Source organism: Bufo gargarizans, chromosome 11 (genome assembly GCF_014858855.1).
Source record: "Bufo gargarizans isolate SCDJY-AF-19 chromosome 11, ASM1485885v1, whole genome shotgun sequence".
Taxonomy (NCBI): Eukaryota; Metazoa; Chordata; class Amphibia; order Anura; family Bufonidae; genus Bufo; species Bufo gargarizans.
In genome coordinates this window covers 30,261,063-30,282,069 of record NC_058090.1, presented here as the reverse complement: position 1 = coordinate 30,282,069, position 21,007 = coordinate 30,261,063, and the positions used below count along the sequence as shown (strand labels likewise).

At 45.3% G+C, this 21,007-nt stretch overlaps 1 protein-coding gene across 1 annotated transcript; it reads right to left on the bottom strand.

Moving 5' to 3' along the window:
* Positions 1 to 222: 222 nt before the first annotated feature.
* Positions 223 to 2,883, bottom strand: LOC122921530 (lamina-associated polypeptide 2-like). The gene is made up of 2 exons (XM_044271568.1): positions 830 to 2,883; positions 223 to 356 (listed from the first exon to the last, which is right to left on the bottom strand). Exon 1 carries the CDS (start codon positions 2,032 to 2,034, stop codon positions 919 to 921), a length of 1,116 nt encoding a protein of 371 aa, XP_044127503.1. The 5' UTR covers positions 2,035 to 2,883; the 3' UTR covers positions 223 to 356; positions 830 to 918.
* Positions 2,884 to 21,007: the final 18,124 nt, after the last annotated feature.

The following is a 21,007-nucleotide window of genomic DNA, read 5'->3' as shown; positions in this document are numbered from 1 at the left end:
ATTTGACACCAGGGGACTGCCGGAATACAAGATGTCAGCAGACCCAGCATGCTCATCGCCTCTCTGATAGAGCAAAATCTTCTCTTTTGAAAGGACCTGACCTTTTGTTGGAGAACTGATATTTTGTCCCGAGGTAGGAACACTGCTTGCTTTCGGGAGTCCAGGATCATACCTAAGAAACGAACTTCTCTTGAGGGGGTGAGGACGGACTTTTCCTCGTTTACGATCCACCCCAGGTCGTCTAGGATGGAGAGAAAGACCTTCAGATTGGAATTGATCTGGCTGAGACTTTCGCCGACCAAAAGGAAATCGTCCAAATAGGGGATTATCATGAGTCCCTGCCTTCGGGCGAAGGCAACCATCTCTACCACCACTTTGGTAAATATTCTCGGGGCAGACGAAATCCCGAAGGGAAGGGCTCTGAACTGGTAGTGATGGACGTTTCCTGATATATCCTGGATTGCAAACCGGAGAAAACACTGGGAGCTGGCGTGAATGGGAATATGGTAATAAGCGTCTCGCAGGTCTATAGTGCACATGAAGACGTCTTTGCTTAACAGAGGGATTGTAGATGTTAGGGTCTCCATCCTGAATTTCTGATAATGGATGAATTTGTTTAGAGGCTTCAGGTTTATGATCGTCCGAAAGGTACCTTCTTTTTTCCTGATTAAAAATAAAGTTGAATAAAAACCCTTGCCTCTTTCTAGAGGTGGGACCGGAGAGATTACATTCATCTGAAGAAGTTTCTGGACTCCTTGCCAAAGGTTCGTTTGGAACCGTGTCAGAGAAAATTTGTTTGGGGGTCTTGAAGACCACTCTATCTGATATCCTGTACCGACTACTTTGGAAACCCAGGGGTTCTGGGAGATGGATTCCCATGATCCCAGGAATCTTGAGAGTCTTCCCCCCACTCCGGCGTCATTGCTTATCTGAAGGTTTTTGCTGGGAGAAGGACTGACCTCTTCCTCTTCCTCCTTTTGGGTAACTCCAACGCCCTGATTTCCCTTTTCCTCTGTAACTCTTTTCTTGACCCGAGGGGGGGCGAAAAGGATACCGGCGTTTGGAAGGGCGATCTTCCGGAAACCCCTTCTTCTTATCCGCGGCCTTCTCTAGGATCTTATCTAGCACCGGGCCAAACACGTACTCTCCGGAAAAGGGGATGGAGCAAAGCTTTAACTTAGATGTCTTATCCCCTGACCAACACTTCATCCAGAGGGCTCTCCTAGCTGCATTGGAGAGCGCTGCATCTCTGGCGGAGAACCGAACTGATTCGGCAGAGGCATCCGCCAGGAAGGCCGTGGCCGACTTTAGAAGGGGGAGAGACTCCAGAATCTGCTCCCTAGACGCTCTGTCTTTAATATGAGTTTCCAACTCTCCCAACCAAAGAAACATGGACCGGGCGACTGAAGTAGCCGCAATATTGGTTTTAACGTTAAACATGGACGCCTCCCAGGATTTCCTGAGGAGACTGTCCGCCTTACGATCCATTGAATCTTTGAGTTGGGAGGCATCCTCGAATGGAAGGGACGTCTTTTTGTTCACCTTGGCCACCTGTACATCAATCTTGGGAATTTCATTGAAAATTTTAGATTCCTCCGGATCAAATAGCAACCTATTTTTGAACGTTGCCGGAACTCCCAGTCGTTTTTCTGGGTCTGTCCACTCATCAAGGATCATGTCCCTAATGCTTTCATTGATGGGAAACACACGGGTCTTCTTAACCCTCAGGCCCCCAAACATCTCTTCTTGTACCGAATGGGTACGTTGTACCTCCTCCACACCCATAGTCGACCTTACAGCTTTCAGAAGGTCGGACATTTCTTCCGTAGAAAAATAATATCTACGTCCATCGTCGTCTGAGTCAGAGACTCTCTCCCCCTCCTCCCACGACTTAACAGAGTGGGCACTTTCCTCCGCAACTACTTCTATATCAGAGGGGGATGGGGATCTAGCCCGCTTCTTCTTTGGTTGCGGCAAATCGGGGGGATTAGTGGACAGGTGGGCCAGGGACGAACGGATCTCCTCCTGAATCATAGTTTTTAATTCCTCTTTTAGGGAGGGTGCCTCATCCCGTACGATATTTGAAATACAAGGCTTGCACAGTTTTTTGGGGTAGCCGTCAGGGAGTCTACTAGAGCAGGAGACACATTTGAGTGACTTCCCCGTCTTTTTCGGGGTTTCTTTTGCCTAAAAGAGATGAAACGGCAAAGTATAAGGGATATGGCCCACCAAGAGGAGGGGGGGGGGGGGGGCGGCGGGGGAGTGGATGTAGAAGCCTGCGCCCTGCCGTAGCTGCACTGAGCATAGAGCAAGAGCTCGCTCCTCCTCCCCCCCCTATATCATCGTGGGAGAGGGGGATCAATAGACTCCCTGACCCATTCATAACCACCCCCGAAGGGGACTCACGGTTAGAAGCGCTGGTGGCGGCTCAGCTCTGGGGGACCGCTCCGGTACCGACATGGTCGCTTGGTCGCTTCTCCGAGCGGTAAGGGTTCCGCCAGTGGGGGACCGATCCTGGGAGCGTTTTCCGGAGCAGGCTTCGGTTTTTAAATTACGCTCCACGCTGCCGCCACTGACGTCACTTCCGGGTCGCCGGCCGTGACGTCACACATATGCGCCCAATGCGCCGGCGCGCACCCAGCTGCCGCTGATGCCGGAGGGGAGACTGCGCCAGGGAACAGGCCCCGAAAATCGGGACGAGGTAGAGCCCCACACACCCCTGCCCAGCGTTAGTACTAGACCGCGGGAGGGCAGGGGGACGCCATGCAGGACGCCGGCGATTTTCTTAAGGTATCCACGCTGAATCCTAGCTTCATCTCCCTGCATACAGGGAGACCTTTCTCTGCCCTGTCCTCTGTAGGGACAGGAAACACTGGTGTTGGTGGTGGGCGGAGGGTATTTAACCTTTCTCTGTTCCTGCCCCTACAGAGGTCAGGGGTCAATCTCCTTGTATGCCGTCGTGATGATGCTATGGAAACAGTGATTAGGCCTCATGCACGTGGCAGTGCTATGGATCTGTGCTGCACAAATTCATAATCTGGCAACCATAGAATCCCATGGCCCGTCCAAAAAATGCCAAATATCATATGTGCCATCAGTTGCCGTATTATAAAGTATTCTCCACTATAAAGACTCATTCACACGTCCGTGTCCATGCTCAAATCCGTGAGCAGGTGGCCAGTGATGCATCCGTGAAGGATCCATGTTGGGTCCGTGTGTCCATTTTTGGCGGTCCGTGTTGCATCCGTGTTTCACTGACACTGAACAAATTATTTTCAAAGCATCACTTCTTAAAGGGGTTATCCTATGACGAATGTAAAAAATGAAACTCTTTCTAACAAAGCTAAAACCAGCCCTGTACCTCACATGGATCCAGAGATCTCCACATTCATTGCTCTGATATCTGGTTTACATCAAGCTGAAAGCTCAAGGGGAGTGTATTTTCTGCTGCAGCTAAGGAGCGTGTCCATGCTCTCCCTATCACAGCTCAGGAGGCAGTTGAAGGATGAAACTGAGCATGTGCGGCCTTCTCAGTGAGCAGGTCAAAGAAATACGAAAAAAAACTAACAGCAGGTGGCGCTATACAGATACATTTTATTGAATAACTCAGTGGTTATGCCAAATATTTAATTACATGCAATTAAAAAAGTATTCAGGTCCAGGTGCTTCTTTGAAAACCATAGAATAGAATATTTTTCATGGGACAGCCCCTTTAACCACCTCCGGACCGCCTAACGCAGGATCGCGTTCCGGAGGCGGCTGTCTCAGGCAGAGTCACGCATCGACGAGTCATTCTGGTATCCCTCTCTGAACATGGTTAAAAGTTCTTTAGAGTCCAGTATTCCTACAAAATTTTTAGAAGAGAAAATAGTAGACTCTGTTTTAGACCCCTCCTGTGGTTCAGCAAGATTCCTGAACAAGGCATCAGCCTTGCCATTTCTTGAACCTGGCCGATAAGAAATGAAATGAAATCTAGAGAAAAACAAGGCCCATCATAATTGTCTTGCAGAACTCTAGATTTTTGTGGTCAGTAAGGACAGTCACTGGGTGATAAGCTCCTTCCAAAAGATGTCTCCACTCAGAGAAAGCAACTTTAATGGCCAAAAATTCTTTGTTTCCCATGTCATAATTTCTTTCACCCGATGACATGGTATGAGAAAGAAAAGCACATGGATGGAGTTGCATCTCGTCTCCAACTCGTTGTGATAGGACAGCTCCCACAGCAGAGTCTGAGGCATCTACTTCAACCACAAAAGGCAATTCAGGATTTGGATGAATCAGAATGGGCGCAGAAGTAAAGATAATTTTTAGCTGGTCAAAAGCAACTTGTGCCTCTGTAGACCATGGAAATACTTGTTTTTTCTTTGTGAGTAAAGTGATTGGCAAGATGATTTTTAGAAAAGTCTTTTATGAATCTCCTGTAGACCTTTTCAAACCCTATAAATCGCTGAACATCTTTAAGATGTCTTGGAGTGGGCCAATTTATTACAGCTTTGATTTTACTAGGCTCCATACTCAGACCTTCTGGGGAGATGATATATCCCCAAAAATTGGATTTTTGTTTGTTCGTATTCAAATTTTTCCAGTTTGATATAAAGATTATTTTCCAGTAGACGTTCCAAGACTAACTGAACATGTCTGCGATGTTCCTCCAAGGTGTCTGAAAATATAAGCATGTCATCAAGGTGCACAACAACAAATTCGTCTAAGAAGTCTCGAAACACATCATTAACAAAACGTTGAAATGTTGCAGGAGCATTAGCGAGGCCGAATGGCATAACCAGATATTCAAAATGTCCGTATCTAGTTCTAAAAGGCGGTCTTCCACTCATCCACTGGACGAATGCGTATGAGATTATAGGCCCCTCTTAAATCAAGTTTGGTAAAAATATTAGCAGACCAGATTCTTTCCAGAAATTCAGGAATTAGGGGAAGAGCATAATGATTTTTAATAGTTATCTTATTTAGTTCTCTGTAGTCAATGCATGGTCTCAAGGCTGAGTCTTTTTTTTTCTACAAAGAACAAGGGTGCCCCAGCTGGGGATGAAGAAGTTCAAATGAAGCCTTTCTTAAAATTTTCATCTAAGTATTCTCTGAGCACTTTTAATTCTGGTTCAGAGAGATTGTAAATTCTGCCAAAAGGAATAGTAGCTCCAGGAAGCAACTCAATGAGACAATCGTATGGACGATGAGGAGGTAGTTGATCAGCTTTTTTCTTGCTGCAGACATCACTAAATTGTTTATCTTGAGGTGGCAATTAATCATAACTCTGATAAAGAATTTCGGAAACTTTTATTTGTTTTTGGATGGATAAACTTATATGACAATTGTCCTTGCAGTATTCAGAAGGAAATGTAACAGTCCTTGATTCCCACCACGGAATTTCCTAAAATAACCGGAAACTTGGGAGAAGAAATCAAATGAAAACTAATAGTTTCAAGATGATCAGGTTCAATACAGATTCCAAGTTCAATTGTCTTGCGAGTTATAGGTTTAGATGATAAAGGTGATCCATCAACAGTTTCTATATCAATTGGCACGGATTTTGTTCTACAAGCAATGTTATTATCAAGCGCTAATTGCAAGTCCATGAAATTCCCCCCTGCCCCAGAATCTAACATGGCAGAGCATTACATTTTATGGTTCCCAATTATGACCTGCATAGGAATGACAAAATGAGAAGATGATGAATACATTTTGTTTTTGTCTTGGGTTACAGATGAGGTGGTCTGCATAACTGAATCCGGCAGTTCAGAAAGTTTAAGATTGCTATCTGCCTTAGCACTAGTGCAAGCTATAGACCTTTGAAACCTGTTGGGAAAGTTAATGGCATAATGTCCTGAGCCTCCACAATAGAGGGACAGATTTTCTGTACGGCGCCTCTTTTTCTCCTCCTCACTAAGAGGTTTTCGGATGACATCAATCTGCATAGGTTCTGGTAAGGGTTCAGTCTTTTGCTGTGTGTTCAATGCTGAGTGACTGAAGGAGTAGGCGGGTTGGTTTCCAAATATCCGCAGTCTCTCTTTTCTATGTTCAATAAGTCTCTGATCAATTCAGATGCAAAGTTGAATAAAATCCTCCAAATTATCAGGAGCCTCAACTCTGGCAAGCTCATCCTTTACTAGCTCTGATAATCCTCATCGAAATTGACTCCTTTGGGCTGCTAGATTCCATGTGGTGTCAGCTACCCAACGACGAAATTCCGATGTGTATTTAGCAACTGAGCGACGTCCTTGTCGAAGATTATGCAATTTGTTCTCAGCTGTGGCACAACGATTAGGGTCATCAAAAACTTGATCCATAGCAGTGATAAAGCTATCTAAATCATTGAGGAGGGCACAGTTCTTTTCTATATAAGGGGAGGCCCATGCAAGAGCTTAATCTGTCAGAAGATTGATGAAGAATAGCACTTTTTCCCTGTCACTAGTAAAAGGAGAAGGTTGTATTTGAAAGTATATGCGTGATTAATTAAGGAATCCTCGGTACTGGTGAAGATCCCCATTCAACTTTGATGGCAGAGACATACGGGTATTTAAATCTTAACCTGAGTTATGCATATCCAGAAGTTGTTTTTGCAGTTCAATTATTTCTTGTTGTTGATCCAGCACCAGGGTTTGTAAGTAGAACCAAATTCTTGAAGCTCAGCCACCTGTTGCTTCAAGGTGGTCACAACAGACTCCATTTTTGGGCAAGATTATTCTGTAACGGTCCGGGTCTGGTTCGGAGTCTACCTGGGGTAAAGTAGTCAGAAGGAAGACAGTGGTCGAGAGCACAGGATAACGTCAGCAAGCAGGAGAAGGCAAATACCGTAGTCAGAAGGAAGACAGTGGTCGATGCACAGGATAACGTCAGCAAGCAGGAGAAGGCAAATACCGTAGTCAGAAGGAAGACAGTGGTCGATGCACAGGATAACGTCAGCAACCAGGAGAGACTAGCTTGATTACAGGCTAGGAGCACAATAATCTCGCAAGACATGAAGTGCAAGGCTGGGCTTAAATAGGATGTTCAATCATGGAACAGGGTGGAGCAAACCAGGGAGGCGGGAACCGAAACTAGAGGCACAAAAACTAGGCATAAGTTCAGCACAGGAGCTGTCCAGAAAGCAGAATAGCTGAGTTGGAAGAGCTGCCGCCTGGGACACAGGAGTCCGTGGGTCTGAGTCCTGACAGTACTACTGAAAGTGCATAGTTGGCCTATTTTTACCCTTGTAGCAGTAAACCACAGTGCATTATTGCATAAATCCTTTTGACTGTAAATTAACACTTTTAGAAGTGAACAACCAGGTCACCGCAGTAGCTTATTCATATGAACAATATATCGTCCAACTTAAGTGCCCTTTGTCAGTTGGAGAAGTAGTAATGGGGTCTCTATGTGTTACACGCCCCTCTTATTGACACCATTTCTACTAATATACCTGAAGAAGGGCACTATTATCTCCCGTAACGTTGCTCTTGTCATGTCTCACAGTGGTGTAAATAAACTATCAATAACTGCATTTCATGTCCCTTGAGTGTGGTCACCAGTCTAGGAGGAGCCCACCAGAAGATGTTCCTGGTGGTACCAGGCTCTGACAACAATGTACACTTAATGCACTGGGGCTTTCTAAGGGGAAACACAGGAAACTATTTTTGAGTTGACTTTAGAGCCTTACCTCTGATTTCTATTTCCAATGCAATGAAATAAGGATTGGACTTGGGTATGTTCTGTATAGACTGATAGTTGGGCCCAAGCAACTCAAGTTCGACATTGTATGAAACACAAGTGAAAAAGTGAATTGCCCCATCATTAGTTAAGCTGCTTGTGTCATTCCCAGACTCTACTCATGAAAACATATCTCCTGTATTCTGAAGGCTTTAAGACCTAGACCTGACTGAGCCGTTTAACACATGTGCAGTGATTTTACAATGTGTAAAAGGGAAATTACACCATACAGCCATTACAGAGATAAAATGAAACCGCAAGCCTGGTATAACACAATGAAGATATTGTGTTTTTTTTTGTTGTATCTCAAGATCTTTGAACAAAATTTTGGCAGCGGCTCTATGGCATAGATAGAAAGAGCTTCAATCAAGAGTACTTAAATAAGCCTTGTAGGTGGTGACAGCCAACCCTAACATTTAAAGGAGAATGCCACCTACAAGGGTAGCAGTCAGACCCTGTCCCTGAGAGAGCGGTCTCTGCTACATGAGAAGACACTAGTAATGTAAATAGTACTTGGTAGTTGGCACGATTTCAGAATGTGCACTGGGGTCCCAGGAGCAAGTTCCCCCTGTCTAAAACATCTGACCTATAGGTCTGCTATTTGTATGAACTTCGGGAACTTTACAATGGTTCCCTGTTTACTTATTGGTGAGACTGGTTGCATAAGACGAAAAAACCCTCCTCCTATAAACCATCAGGTTATATTAGGGTTATTTTTATTTTTTTCAAGGGACGCAGTTTCAAAATACACAATAATTGCTGCTGTCTGATACCTATAGATTGGTTATGGAGGCTTTGTTCTATGCCACAATACTCAATGTACAAAGCCTGAAGCAATCTAATGTGAAGATATTTTATCATTAGGTGAATCAGGTCTTTAGTATCAACACATTTTATGTTACTATCCATCTTTAGATCTTCCAGTTTTCTCATCACATACATTAGGCTCATATGTCCCTCGCAATTCAGCTCACTTGCTTAGCTTTGCTGTGTAGATTGGGACAGTGTCTGGAGAGATCGGCAACATTTTAAAAATAAACAGCTACAAAATAAAAACATAAACATGATTTCTCTTCTAAAGACTTACATTGTGACATAGCTAGTGGGTTTAAAGGGGTTATCCAAGAGTAAGACAGACCTCCCACAGTGACCGAACCTTGGTGGAGATCATACTTACCTGGTCCCCACCACTGGGTTCGGTGTCTATCACTCTTGGACCAGTGCTTGCTCTTCCTGTTGCATTTAAATCAACATCCGTCCACGAGAGGACACATGACTGCTGCAGCTAGGGATGAGCGAATCGACTTCGTATTAATAACACTGACAGCATTATGTCAGTGTTATACAATACATTCTTTGGCTGCACCGATGACACCCTAAACTCCATGTGACCATTGCAGCCAGTGACCTCAGCAATCATGTGCCCTATACCACTAAGGCCAGTGACTGGGTGCAGAGGTGTCCGGGGTATGAGGGCATACCATGACTGCGGCCATCACGACTGCAGTGTTGGAGAGGATCGGAGTGCTGGACCTGGATGCAGCAGGGGATGATACATGGGAGTATATGTTCTTTTCTTATTTAATCAACACTGCTGCATTTAGGGACTTATTTTTAATAACTTGGACAACTACTTGAAATTGTAAATTACATAAAAATAATAACTTGTACTATTATTTCTGCACACTTTGTGAGGAGACTGAGGTGACTCAGCACTTAGATTTCAACATGAATGTACATTATGTTTCAATTACCTTTTCAAATTATTCAGTTATTTGCAGGATAATTTGTAAAGCCAATTATAACAGTGAGAGATTTTTATATTGATTCTAAAATTGTCTTACCTCATTTTAACCCCCAGGAGGGATTTCTCTGACAGGTACGAAGAGTTAAATACTGTAACCGTATTCAACAGTCCCTTTAACAGCTGTTACCAAAATGCCCTGTTCTTGATCGTCTGCTTTAGCAATTGCTGGAATCATCCAACCAGTTTTTTTTTTTTTATCACATCCACACTTTTAATATATTATTAGTAATTGTATGGTAATATATTTCTTGGCAACTGGAAATACTAATAATACTAATAGTAATACATATAATATATTTATTGGTAACTGGAAATAATAATAATACTAATACTAATAAATATTTTGAATTTGTTGCCTTAAAAATCTTAAAGGGTTATCTAAGTTCTATAGTGCCCCCCTATATGCCCGGGCCCCTCACAGAGGTTGTACTTGCCCCACTCCCCGACACCCGCGACGCTTCTCTTACCTGCACAGCTGCCGCTGCATCTCCCTGTCACGCGGATGAAAACATTTGGCTTGGGGGGGCAGCCAATAGCAGGCCGTGATGAGAACGAGCCTCCCTAGTGTCACCCGCGATGCTAGGTAGGCTCGTTCCCATCGCAGACGGCTATTGGCTGTCACCCGCCCAACCCCACCCAACGCCGGATGTTATATCCGCGTGATGGGGAGATGCAGCGACGGCCGTGCCGGTATGAGAAGTGACGCGGGTGCCGGGGAGCAAGGTAAGGGCATGCTGTGGGTAGCTCTGTAATTCCAGCAAACCGTTCTTGTTATTGGGGTGCAAATGCTGTTTGATACAGCCATTAACAGGGTTTATTACAAGGAAATATTTATATGTCTTATTTGCCCTTGTGCGGTGCAGTTATATGTTCTAAAGCATTTTTTGGCTTGCATTAGTGGGATAGAAAAGGCTTATTAGCCGTTGTGTGGTGAAGTGCGAAAATTACAGCCCTTTTTGGTGTGTATTAGTGGCACAAAAAAAAAATTATTTGCCGTTCAGCGGTGCAGTTATATGTTCTACACCCCTTTTTGTCATGTATTAGTGGCAAAAGAAAAATATATTTGTCATTCAGCGTTGTAGTTATATGTTCTAAAGCCTTTTGTGGAGTGTATAAGTGGAAAAAAGAAAAATATATTTGCCGTTCAGAGGTGCAGTTATATGTTCTAAAGCCTTTTGTGGAGTGTATAAGTGGGAAAAAAAAGGGCCTATTTGCCGTTCAGCAGTGCAGTTATATGTTCTAAAGCCCCTTTTTGTCGTGTATAAGTGGCCATAAAAATATATATTTGCCGTTCTGCAGATATGTTCTAAAGCCCTTTTTGGCGTGTATTAGTGGGGAAAAAGGAAAATGGCTTATTAGCCGTTGTGTGCTGAAGTGAGAAAAAATATTTGCCATTCAACGGTGAAGTTCCATTGTACTATAGCCATTTACAGGGTGTATTAATAGGATAGACACATACTAATAGCAGTTCTGCGGTGAATTGTGAATGTTATATTTATTTTTTGGGGGTGTATTAATAGGAAATAGAATACAGGAAAATTGATGGGTGATTGTAGACTTTCTTCTGTATGAACCGAATTACATCAATTAGCCATTCATTGGTGAATTTTTTTGTGAAACAGCCTTTATGGGGAAAATTGATGGGCGATTGTAGACTTTCTTCTGTATGAACCGACTTATGTTGATTAGTCATTCAGTGGTGAAATTTGTTTGTGATACAGCCTTTTTTGGCAAAATTTGTCGGTAGCTGTAACTATGGTCATGGACAATATATGTCCTTTACGGCCTACTGGGTAAATGTGGTTCTTGCCCAACTACACCAGCAACATGGCCAGGTGACGCTGCTTCCGCCTCCACGTTCTTACGCCGTTGGTCCTGGAACTAGGTTCGCCTCTACCTCCTCATCCTCCACCGCAGGGACAGTTCACAGTGCTCCTCCAGCATACCACATGTGCGGGGCATAGCGGGGTCACGCTGTTCTACACCTCGTTTGCCTGGGTGAACAGAGTGACACAGGGGAGAAACAGCTCCGTGTCCTTCATCAAGAAATCAAATCCTGGCTTTCTCTGCGACAACTCAAAATCAGAACCATGGTGACCGACAACAGGAAGAACATGGTGTCTGCACTGCGTCAAGGAGGGCTAATCCATGCACCCTGCATGGCACACGTGTTCAATCTGGTTGTCAAGCGGTTCCTGAAGTCTTCCACCCATCTGCAAGACATCCTAAAAATGGCCAGGAAACTTTGCATGCACTTCAGCCACTTGTACACCGCAAAGCACACCCTCCTAGAACTGTAGCGGCAGAACGGTATCCCCCAACTTAGGCTGATATGCAATATGTTTCCACCCTCCATATGTTGGACCGACTATATGAACAGAGAAAGGCCATAAATGATTTCTTGATGATCCAAGCAGACAGGAGTATTCCCCTGTGTAACTTCGGTGTCAGCCAGTGGCAGCTCATGCGTGACACCTGCCGTTTTCTCAGGCCCTTTGAGGAGGCCACGTTATTTGTCAGTCACCAGCACTACAGGATGAACAACGTCATTCCACTGCTTCATGTCCTGGAACAGATGCTGGTAAATCTGGCTGGTCAGGGGACTGGAGACGTGGCGCCTAGATCTCACGGCCACATGAGCCCTGTGGGGGCCTAACTGGAGAAGGATGTTGGAGTACAAGCAATGTGTAGCGAAATGGGTGGTTTTTACACACAGGTGACAGGAGAGGAGGAGCAGGAGGAGCCAGAGGAGCTACAGGGCAATGAGAAAGATGAGGCAGAGGACCCAGACACACCGTGGCAGTATGCAGTGGAGATGGAGTCCCTCCGAGTCACTGGCACAAATGGCCCGCTGCATGCTCACTTGCTTGCGTAGTGACCGCCAAATTGTCACCATTCGGCAGAGGGATGACTTCTGGCTCTCCACCTTGTTGGACCCTCGCTACTGGTCCAAAACAGGGGCCTTTTTTACACCCGCTGAGGGAGGACAAACTGAACTACTATAGAGACATCCTATGTAGTGAGTTGGGCGCTGCCTATCTGCGCCATCGTCCATCCTCTCGCAGGTCTGACAGGAGGGGGGCCCTCTGCGCTCACGTTCCTCTGCCATGGCTGCTGTGGCAGGGTGGGGGGGGGGGGGGTAGGAGCAGTTCCAGCTCTATCACCAGCAACTTGAGTCTAGAGTCGCTGATGAGCAGCTTTCTTCACCCCCCTAGTGAAAAAAATACTCACCAGCAGCAGCAGCTAGATCTGGAGCAGGACCTGAACCAGCAGGTGGTGGCATACTTGAACAGCACCCTGCCACCCCACATTGAAGAACCGCTGGACTACTGGGCAGCCAAACTGGATTGGTGGCTGCAACTATCAGAGTTTGCCCTGGAAAAGCTGTCCTGCCCGGCCAGTAGGGTGGCATCAGAGCGGGTGTTTAGTGCAGCGGGGGCCACAGTTACCCCAAGAAGAACTTGCCTGTCCACCCAAAATGTGGAGAGACTGACCTTTGTCAAGATAAATCAGGCGTGGATCAGCCAGGATTTCCACCCACCAATGCCTGATGCATTAGACTAGATCATCCATGGTGTCACACCAACACTTTGACAAAAGAGACTGGTTTCTTCTGGCTAGCTGCCTCAGCTACTATTCTGTGCTGCCACCCGCCTGATGCCACAAATCTGATGCCAAGTGCTCCTTTTACCCATCTTCAGCTGGTACTTGTATTGCCACCCACCTCCCCACTCTGTCACAGAAGGTGAGGGAAGGGAAGCAAACCAAACACAACAAAATTATACAAAACAGGTACAAAAATACACAAAACAGGCTAGGCCCCACAGCTAGGGAACAGGGAAAGGTCACCTCCTGACAATCCCTGAGCCTTTCCCTGACTGCTACCATAAACAAGTCTCGATGGTAGAAGCGTTCATACACTCAAACCTAAGCCTTGCTACAACTGATACAAACCCTCAGCTAGGGAGCAGACGAAAAGACAACCGGTTCCTTGCACATGATGAAGGAACCAGCATCTACCTAAGGCCTAGCCAGTACAAACAACAGAAGGGAAGGAAGGAGGACTTAACCGAAGACGAACTTGGAGCAGGAGATCCACAAAACACCAGCAGAGATCTCCAGGAGAAACTATAAACCGCAAGGGCTATAGTAAGAGGCATGTATAAATAGCATCACTAACAAACTAATAAGCAGAACCTGTGAGGGGGTGGGATCCTGCCCAAAGCCACAACAAAGCAATCTGTCAGATAGATACACGTGCAGCAAGTCTGACAGATCTTCTCAGATCACTCACAGGGCAAGGCGTGACACTCTGTCACTTGGTCACTCTGTGGTGTCCTGATGCTGCCGTCACCTCCACACTATGTCACCTTGCCACTCTGTGGTCTCCTGATGCTGCCACCTCCAGACTGTCATTGTGCCACTCCGTGGCCTCCTGATGTTACTGCCACCTCCACACTGTCATTGGGCCACTCTGTGGTCTCCTCATGTTGCTTCCACTACACCACTATGTCATAGGGCTACTCTGTGGACTTCTCATGCTGCTCCCACCCTCCCCACTTCATGACTGGGCTACTATTTTGCCTTTCGGCCTGGCTGACATAATTTATTTGACCCTTCTTCTGATCTGTCAGAAGGAAGGAAAAATTAGACTCACAACGAATCCTGTCTATGTAACAGCTGACAAAGGCCTTATTGAGTAGGCCGAAACGTTGCTGGGGAATTAAAGTTTGGGGTCTTCACCCTTTCACGAAAATCTGGAAGTGCTGCCTTGTTTTTTGGAACGTATACATTGTGGAGGAGAAGCCGGGCCTCCAAGAGGAATTGCACCCAGTGCACACTGTCTGACTGTGCTGCTGCAGTATTTGCAAGTATATATATATTTATATATATTTTTTTTACTAGAGGAATATTTTGCACACATTTTTACGTTTATGTCTGGATGTCCCATGAGCTGTGACATTCCATAATCAACTAGCTGTGGAGATAAAAGAAGGACAATGCACTCTGCACCCTCTACATCCGCTGGCTCCTTCCAATAACATACAAGCAAAGTAATTTTAGCCTCACAAGGGGTTATCATAAGGCAGGTGTTAGCTGACAGCTTGCCCTAAACTGTGCACTTCACAGGCCCCCTGAGGGTCTCCAGAGATGACCCATGTGGCACTCTTGCTATTTTCTAAAGATACGTTTCCCTAGTTCCTCGGTACTATCTTCATCTCACGCGGCAAACTTCCCACGTCCCTCCTTGACAGATCTTTTAGAAATTGACTTTTGTAGAATTCCTATTGTCTATGCGACAAAGCCTTGCCAGGGCGTTGGCTTTTCATATTCACCTCTTCAGAAACTATACCTTGATACATATTACCTGCGGATGTGCCAAGATGGCAGACAATATCTCTCTGATGTGCACATGAAAAGAGGGTTTTTTCTTTATGACCGGGGCACAGAGGTTGGGAAGGGACTCGCTCCCTAGGAGTATCACACCAAGGGCTCATTGTGAAAAGCGGAAGTCTCCAGTATCATTCAGATATCATATCAATACCAGCATGTTAGCTTGAATGACTGTGCAAGCACTTGTCACACCCATCATTAAAACACCCTTGTATCCGACACAAGGCAGACACATGGGAAAATATCTCGTAATGTGACCTTTTCAAGAAAAAGATCTTATATTTACGAGTTTTTCAAGTCTATGTCATGCATTCTACTATGGTTTTGCAATACATAGCATGCCGGAGAATTGTGTATCCAACCAATAATGTGGTATTATATTTATTTCATTATGCAATGTATTTTGCTTTAATGGCAATCTGTGACAAATTTCCCAGGTACAATGCCTTTTAGTCCTAGCTCTGCTGAATGTAATGATTCCTTTCACTTAGTGACCTGTTGCTCCATTCTGGAGAAAAAGTAGTTTTAATCCATATGTAGATGAGCAGTTAAGTGCATCGAGGGCGGGCCCAAGCTCCTCCTGCTTCCTATGCCAGACCCTCCATCTCCTTCTTGATTGACAGGACCTGATGATCTGACTATGCAGGACAGCTGCAGGGAGTTGGGTGAGCATGCGTTTTGCTTTTTCTAACTGAAATTGGGGGAAGATCATACTGGGAGGACTATTTTGGGGGGGCATTATAGCTACAAGAGGGCTTTATAAGTACTGGAGGCACTACAGGGGACATTATACCTACTGGGGAAATATGTGGGGGTCATTATAACTATAGGGTGAAAAAAGTAGTAGGGGCACTATATATAATGGAAGCCCTCTAGGGGTGCACTATAATACCGGGGGCACTACATGGGATATTATACCTATTGAAGACACTGGGGCATTACAACTGAAGAGTACCTACTTGAGCATTAAAGGGGACATAATACCTATTGAGGGCACTACAACTACAAGGGGCTCTATAGGGGGCATCATACCTGCTGGGTGTACTATGGGGGGCATTATAGTGTTCATTATAATTACTTGAGCATTACACCTACTGGTAGCACTACAGGGGGCACTATAGGGGACATCATACCAACTGGAGGTACTACAGGGGGGATTTAAACTACTAGGGGCATTACAGTGGACATTGTAACTACTGGTGGCACTATAGGGGGCCATTATATTTATTGGAGGCACTATAGGGACATTATATAAACTAGGGGTACTAGAGGGCATTATAACCACTGCAAACACTATAGGGAGCATTACAATTATTGGGTGCACCACAGGGGTTCATGACAACTATTGGGGCACTAGGGCGGCCAGCCCAACCTCAACTGAGAACTGCACATGTGTAAACTAGGTGGAAATAAGGAAGACATCAAATTCTAATTATACATTTTAATTCTAGGGATAGGTGGGGTAAAGGGGATATGCCCCCATAGTCTGATAGGTGCGGGTCACGCACCCATCGAGAACGGAGCCCAGAAAGCGGTGGAGGGCGCACTGCACATGTGCAGCCGCCCTCCATTCATTTCCTATGGGGCAGCCGAAAATGGCTGAGTGCTGGCTCGGCTATATCCGTCTGGCCCATAGAAGTGAATGGGAGTGATGGCCAGTCATACACGGTGTGCTCCCATTTACTTCTTTAGGGACAACACTTGGTGGAGGCCGGACTGGAGTCCTCCCGCCTACACTTTGCGGGGCTCCAATCCCGATATAGGTGCAGGTCACAGCGGTGGGACCCACACCTATAAGACAATAGGGGCATATTCTAGGCCTGGTCCTTTTATTCTCAGGGAGAAGATACTACCATGTGTCTGTTAGTGGCTTTCACCCCTCTCCTCATTCAGGACACTTGCATGATTGGCAGGCTTGCATGTGTATGGAGAGGCCGGGAAACAGTTAGCCATTAACTATCTAATGTGTGGCTAGGCTTATTCTGTTACAGGGAAATCTTAAAAACAGGGTCAAGAAGTGGACTAAGTCACTGCTTACAGTGGTAGGATGCATCCATGTAACTACAATGAATATATAATACATTTTAGAAAAGAAATGGTGGCTCTCTCACTGTTCCACTTCTGGAATGGTGCACAACCCCACAGCACTCCCAAATGCTGGAGAAAAATGTGGATAAAAAATTGTAATGGGGGTCACTCAATATAAGGCAAACACACGGTGATTGGTATCCATATAAATTCTTTATATATTGTATATAGGCTTCAAAATATGCAAATAAAACAATTTACATATAAAACATTTCATAAAAATTGAATGAGTAAAATATACACTTAAAACGCCGCACTAATGAACTTAAGCTCTGTGATTCAATGTATGAAGTCTCTCAAGAGCTATTTTCTAATGGCCCTGGTTCATGTCCAGGGACTATAACTGTTAGCAGGTAGGTACAGATTCAATATCAATGTTCCAGAGATGGCAATGATAGTAAGAACACTGGATTTCACAATTTTGTTGAAATGTACTTTACCACTCCTGCAGTAGATCCACATAAACGTCCGATTTTCAACAGAATATACTGCTGTAAGCTGTAAGGACCTGTAGATAGGCTCTGTGTATGAAGTTCCCCACGCCGTTAGTAACGGTGCAGCTTGGTATTGCCGCTCTGACCTTCCAGGACCTAGGTGGCGTCCCACGTGGTTTACTGGGTGGTCACGTGATCTGTATTTCCAGGCGGGGTTTTCAAACTTCTTTAACGCGAATTCATGTAGATATGCGTCTGTAGAGTCTTTTCTTTAGTCGTCCCTCACTGTCATTCACCAGACGCGTTTCGGGGTAAAAGGGACCCCTTCCTCAGTGGTGCAACCGCATGCAACCACTGAGGAAGGGGTCCCTTTTACCCCGAAACGCGTCTGGTGAATGACAATATATAAAGAATTTATATGGATACCAATCACCGTGTGTTTGCCTTATATTGAGTGACCCCCATTACAATTTTTTATCCATATAATACATTTTGTATAACTGTCCCTTCTGGCTTCTGATTAGCTTATGAAGAGCACTAGAGGGGGTCATTGGAGACCTATTGTGGGGAAGCAAGCAGACCTGTTTTAAACTTGAGCACCTACAATGTCCAAAAGACGATGGCGTCTAGTAGTCCCATCTCAATTTAGTTGCTAGTCGCTTATCTAAAACATTAAGGACATGTTTAATTGGCTCTGGTCATTAAAGGCTATTTTTGGGTCCTCATCACAAATGAGAAAGGCTAATTAAATCTGCAACTAGCACAGATTTTTTTCAGAGCTGGACTACGACAGCTGTCATGTATAAAATGCGTTCCCAATACTTTCAACCACACTGAGACAAAAGGCTGAAATCTTAGTAAATCCACAATCTTCAAAGGTTACTGATAAAGCTCTACTAAGCTGGTTATGTGGAACACTGACCATATTGAATACACTGACCATTGGAACAGCTGTGCATTTACTAATGTATATGGGCTGCAAAACTGGAGTGGTGACCATATAACTGATGAGCATGGCGATGATCGAAAAGGAAAATGGCTTTGTAGGATAACCCCGTTCCCCCTCCCCAAGAAAAGCTGATGCGTAGGGATCATTCGTTACAATAAATTTAAATACACAGGAAATCTGCGTGGAAAAAACGATCATATGGAACAGGGAGTATCTGTAAATGTTTTATTATTTAATTTTATGTAATGTTATTTCATGTTACGTATTATACCAAGCATAGCTGCGTACGGATAGCACAACTGGGGTTAATACTCGTGGTTCAGACCTTTATAGGAGGTTGGGTGTGGATCCATGATCCACCCCCAGGTCAGTTGGCCAGTGTTAGGCCCCTTTCACACGAGCATGACGGATTGGCTCAGGATGTGTTCAGTTAACCCCTTAGTTGCCAAGCCTGTTTGGGCCTTAATGACCAAGACAAATTTTGGAAATCTGACATGTGTCATTTTAGCTTAGAATAACTATGTAACGGTTTTACACATCAAAGTACATTACAGACCAAAAGTTTGGACACACCTTCTCATTCAAGGAGTTTTCTTTATTTTCATGACTATGCAAATTGTAGATTCACACTGAAGGCATCAAAACTATGAATTAACACATGTGGAATTATATACATAAGAAAAAAGTGTGAAACAACTGAAAATATGTCATATTCTAGGTTCTTCAAAGTAGCCACCTTTTGCTTTAATTACTGCTTTGCATTCTCTTGATGAGCTTTAAGAGGTAGTCACCTGAAATGGTTTTCACTTCGCAGGTGTGCCCTGTCAGGTTTAATAAGTGGGATTTCTTGCCTTATAAATGGGGTTGGGACCATCAGTTGTGTTGTGGAGAAGTCAGGTGGATACACAGCTGATAGTCCTACTGAATAGACTGTTAGAATTTGTATTATGGCAAGAAAAAAGCAGCTAAGTAAAGAAAAACAAGTGGCCATCATTACTTTAAGAAATGGAGGTCAGTCAGTCCGAAAAATTGGGAAAACTTTGAAAGTGTCCCCAAGTGCAGTCACAAAAACCATCAAGCGCTACAAAGAAACTGGCTCACATGCGGACCGCCCCAGGAAAGGAAGACCAAGAGTCACCTCTGCTGCGGAGGATAAGTTCATCCGAGTCACCAGCCTCAGAAATCGCAGGTTAACAGCAGCTCAGATTAGAGACCAGGTCAATGCCACACAGAGTTCTAGCAGCAGACACATCTCTAGAACAACTGTTAAGAGGAGACTGTGTGAATCAGTGTCACGGCCATGGCTATGGCCGTGACTCTCTAACCGCATGCGGTTGCCTGCGGTTTCGTGTGGGTTAAAACCACAGGTGAGGGCCGCTGGCGTGTGGCCTAATTTGTCGTTGCCGCGGGCAACTGTTTGTCTCATGTGTATGTGCAGCAGCAGTCTGAGCGTGGCTAGGCAGCGTGCTGCAGTTGCATGCGGTTGCACCTAGCAACCTCTATGTTAGGTGTGTGTATTTTGTAAGCACTTGTAGTTTGTCTGGGGAGTCTCACGGCCATGGCCATGACCGTGACTCCTGAACCGCATGCGGTTGTCAGCGGTTTAGTTTGCTTGTCAATCACAGGTGAGGCCTGTGGTATCTCACTTGTGGTTGCCGCTGGCAACAGTATGTATGTGGCAGCTTGTTATGCTGTGCATGCGGTTGTGTGTGATATCCGTGTAGGTGTGCACTTGTGTTTATGTTTTGTGTGCACTTCCCCTTTAAGTTGGTGTTTTCCCTTCTGTGGTGCTGGAAGGGTTAACTTCCTTCCCAGTGTGTGTGATGTCACTGGGTGTGGTTGACCGGTGGGTTGTCCTACTCTGTCACCTAGGTCAGGGCCGACTTGAGGGCTTGTAGGGACTTTAGGTTCCGGCGTATGAGCCCTCCTACCATCAAGGTTGGCTCATACTGACAGGAGACAGGGTCAGCGTTAGGGACGCAATAGGAGGTGACCTGCTCCCTAATGCTGTGGTCCTGGCCAAGCAGCGACCGGACAGCCTCTAACAACACACGGCTGAGGATTTCCCCCATCCTCAGCCGTGACAATCAGGCCTTTATGGTAGAATATTTGCTTGGAAACCACTGCTAAGGACAGGCAACAAGCAGAAGAGACTTGTTTGGGCTAAAGAACACAAGGAATGGACATTAGACCAGTGGAAATCTGTGCTTTGGTCTGATGAGTCCAAATTTGAGATCTTTGGTTCCAACCACCGTGTCTTTGTGCGACGCAGAAAAGGTGAACGGATGGACTCTACATGCCTGGTTCCCACCGTGAAGCATGGAGGAGGAGGTGTGATGGTGTGGGGGTGCTTTGCTGGTGACACTGTTGGGGATTTATTCAAAATTGAAGGCATACTGAACCAGCATGGCTACCACAGCATCTTGCAGCGGCATGCTATTCCATCCGGTTTGCGTTTAGTTGGACCATCATTTATTTTTCAACAGGACAATGACCCCAAACACACCTCCAGGCTGTGTAAGGGCTATTTGACCATGAAGGAGAGTGATGGGGTGCTGCGCCAGATGACCTGGCCTCCACAGTCACCGGACCTGAACCCAATCGAGATGGTTTGGGGTGAGCTGGACCGCAGAG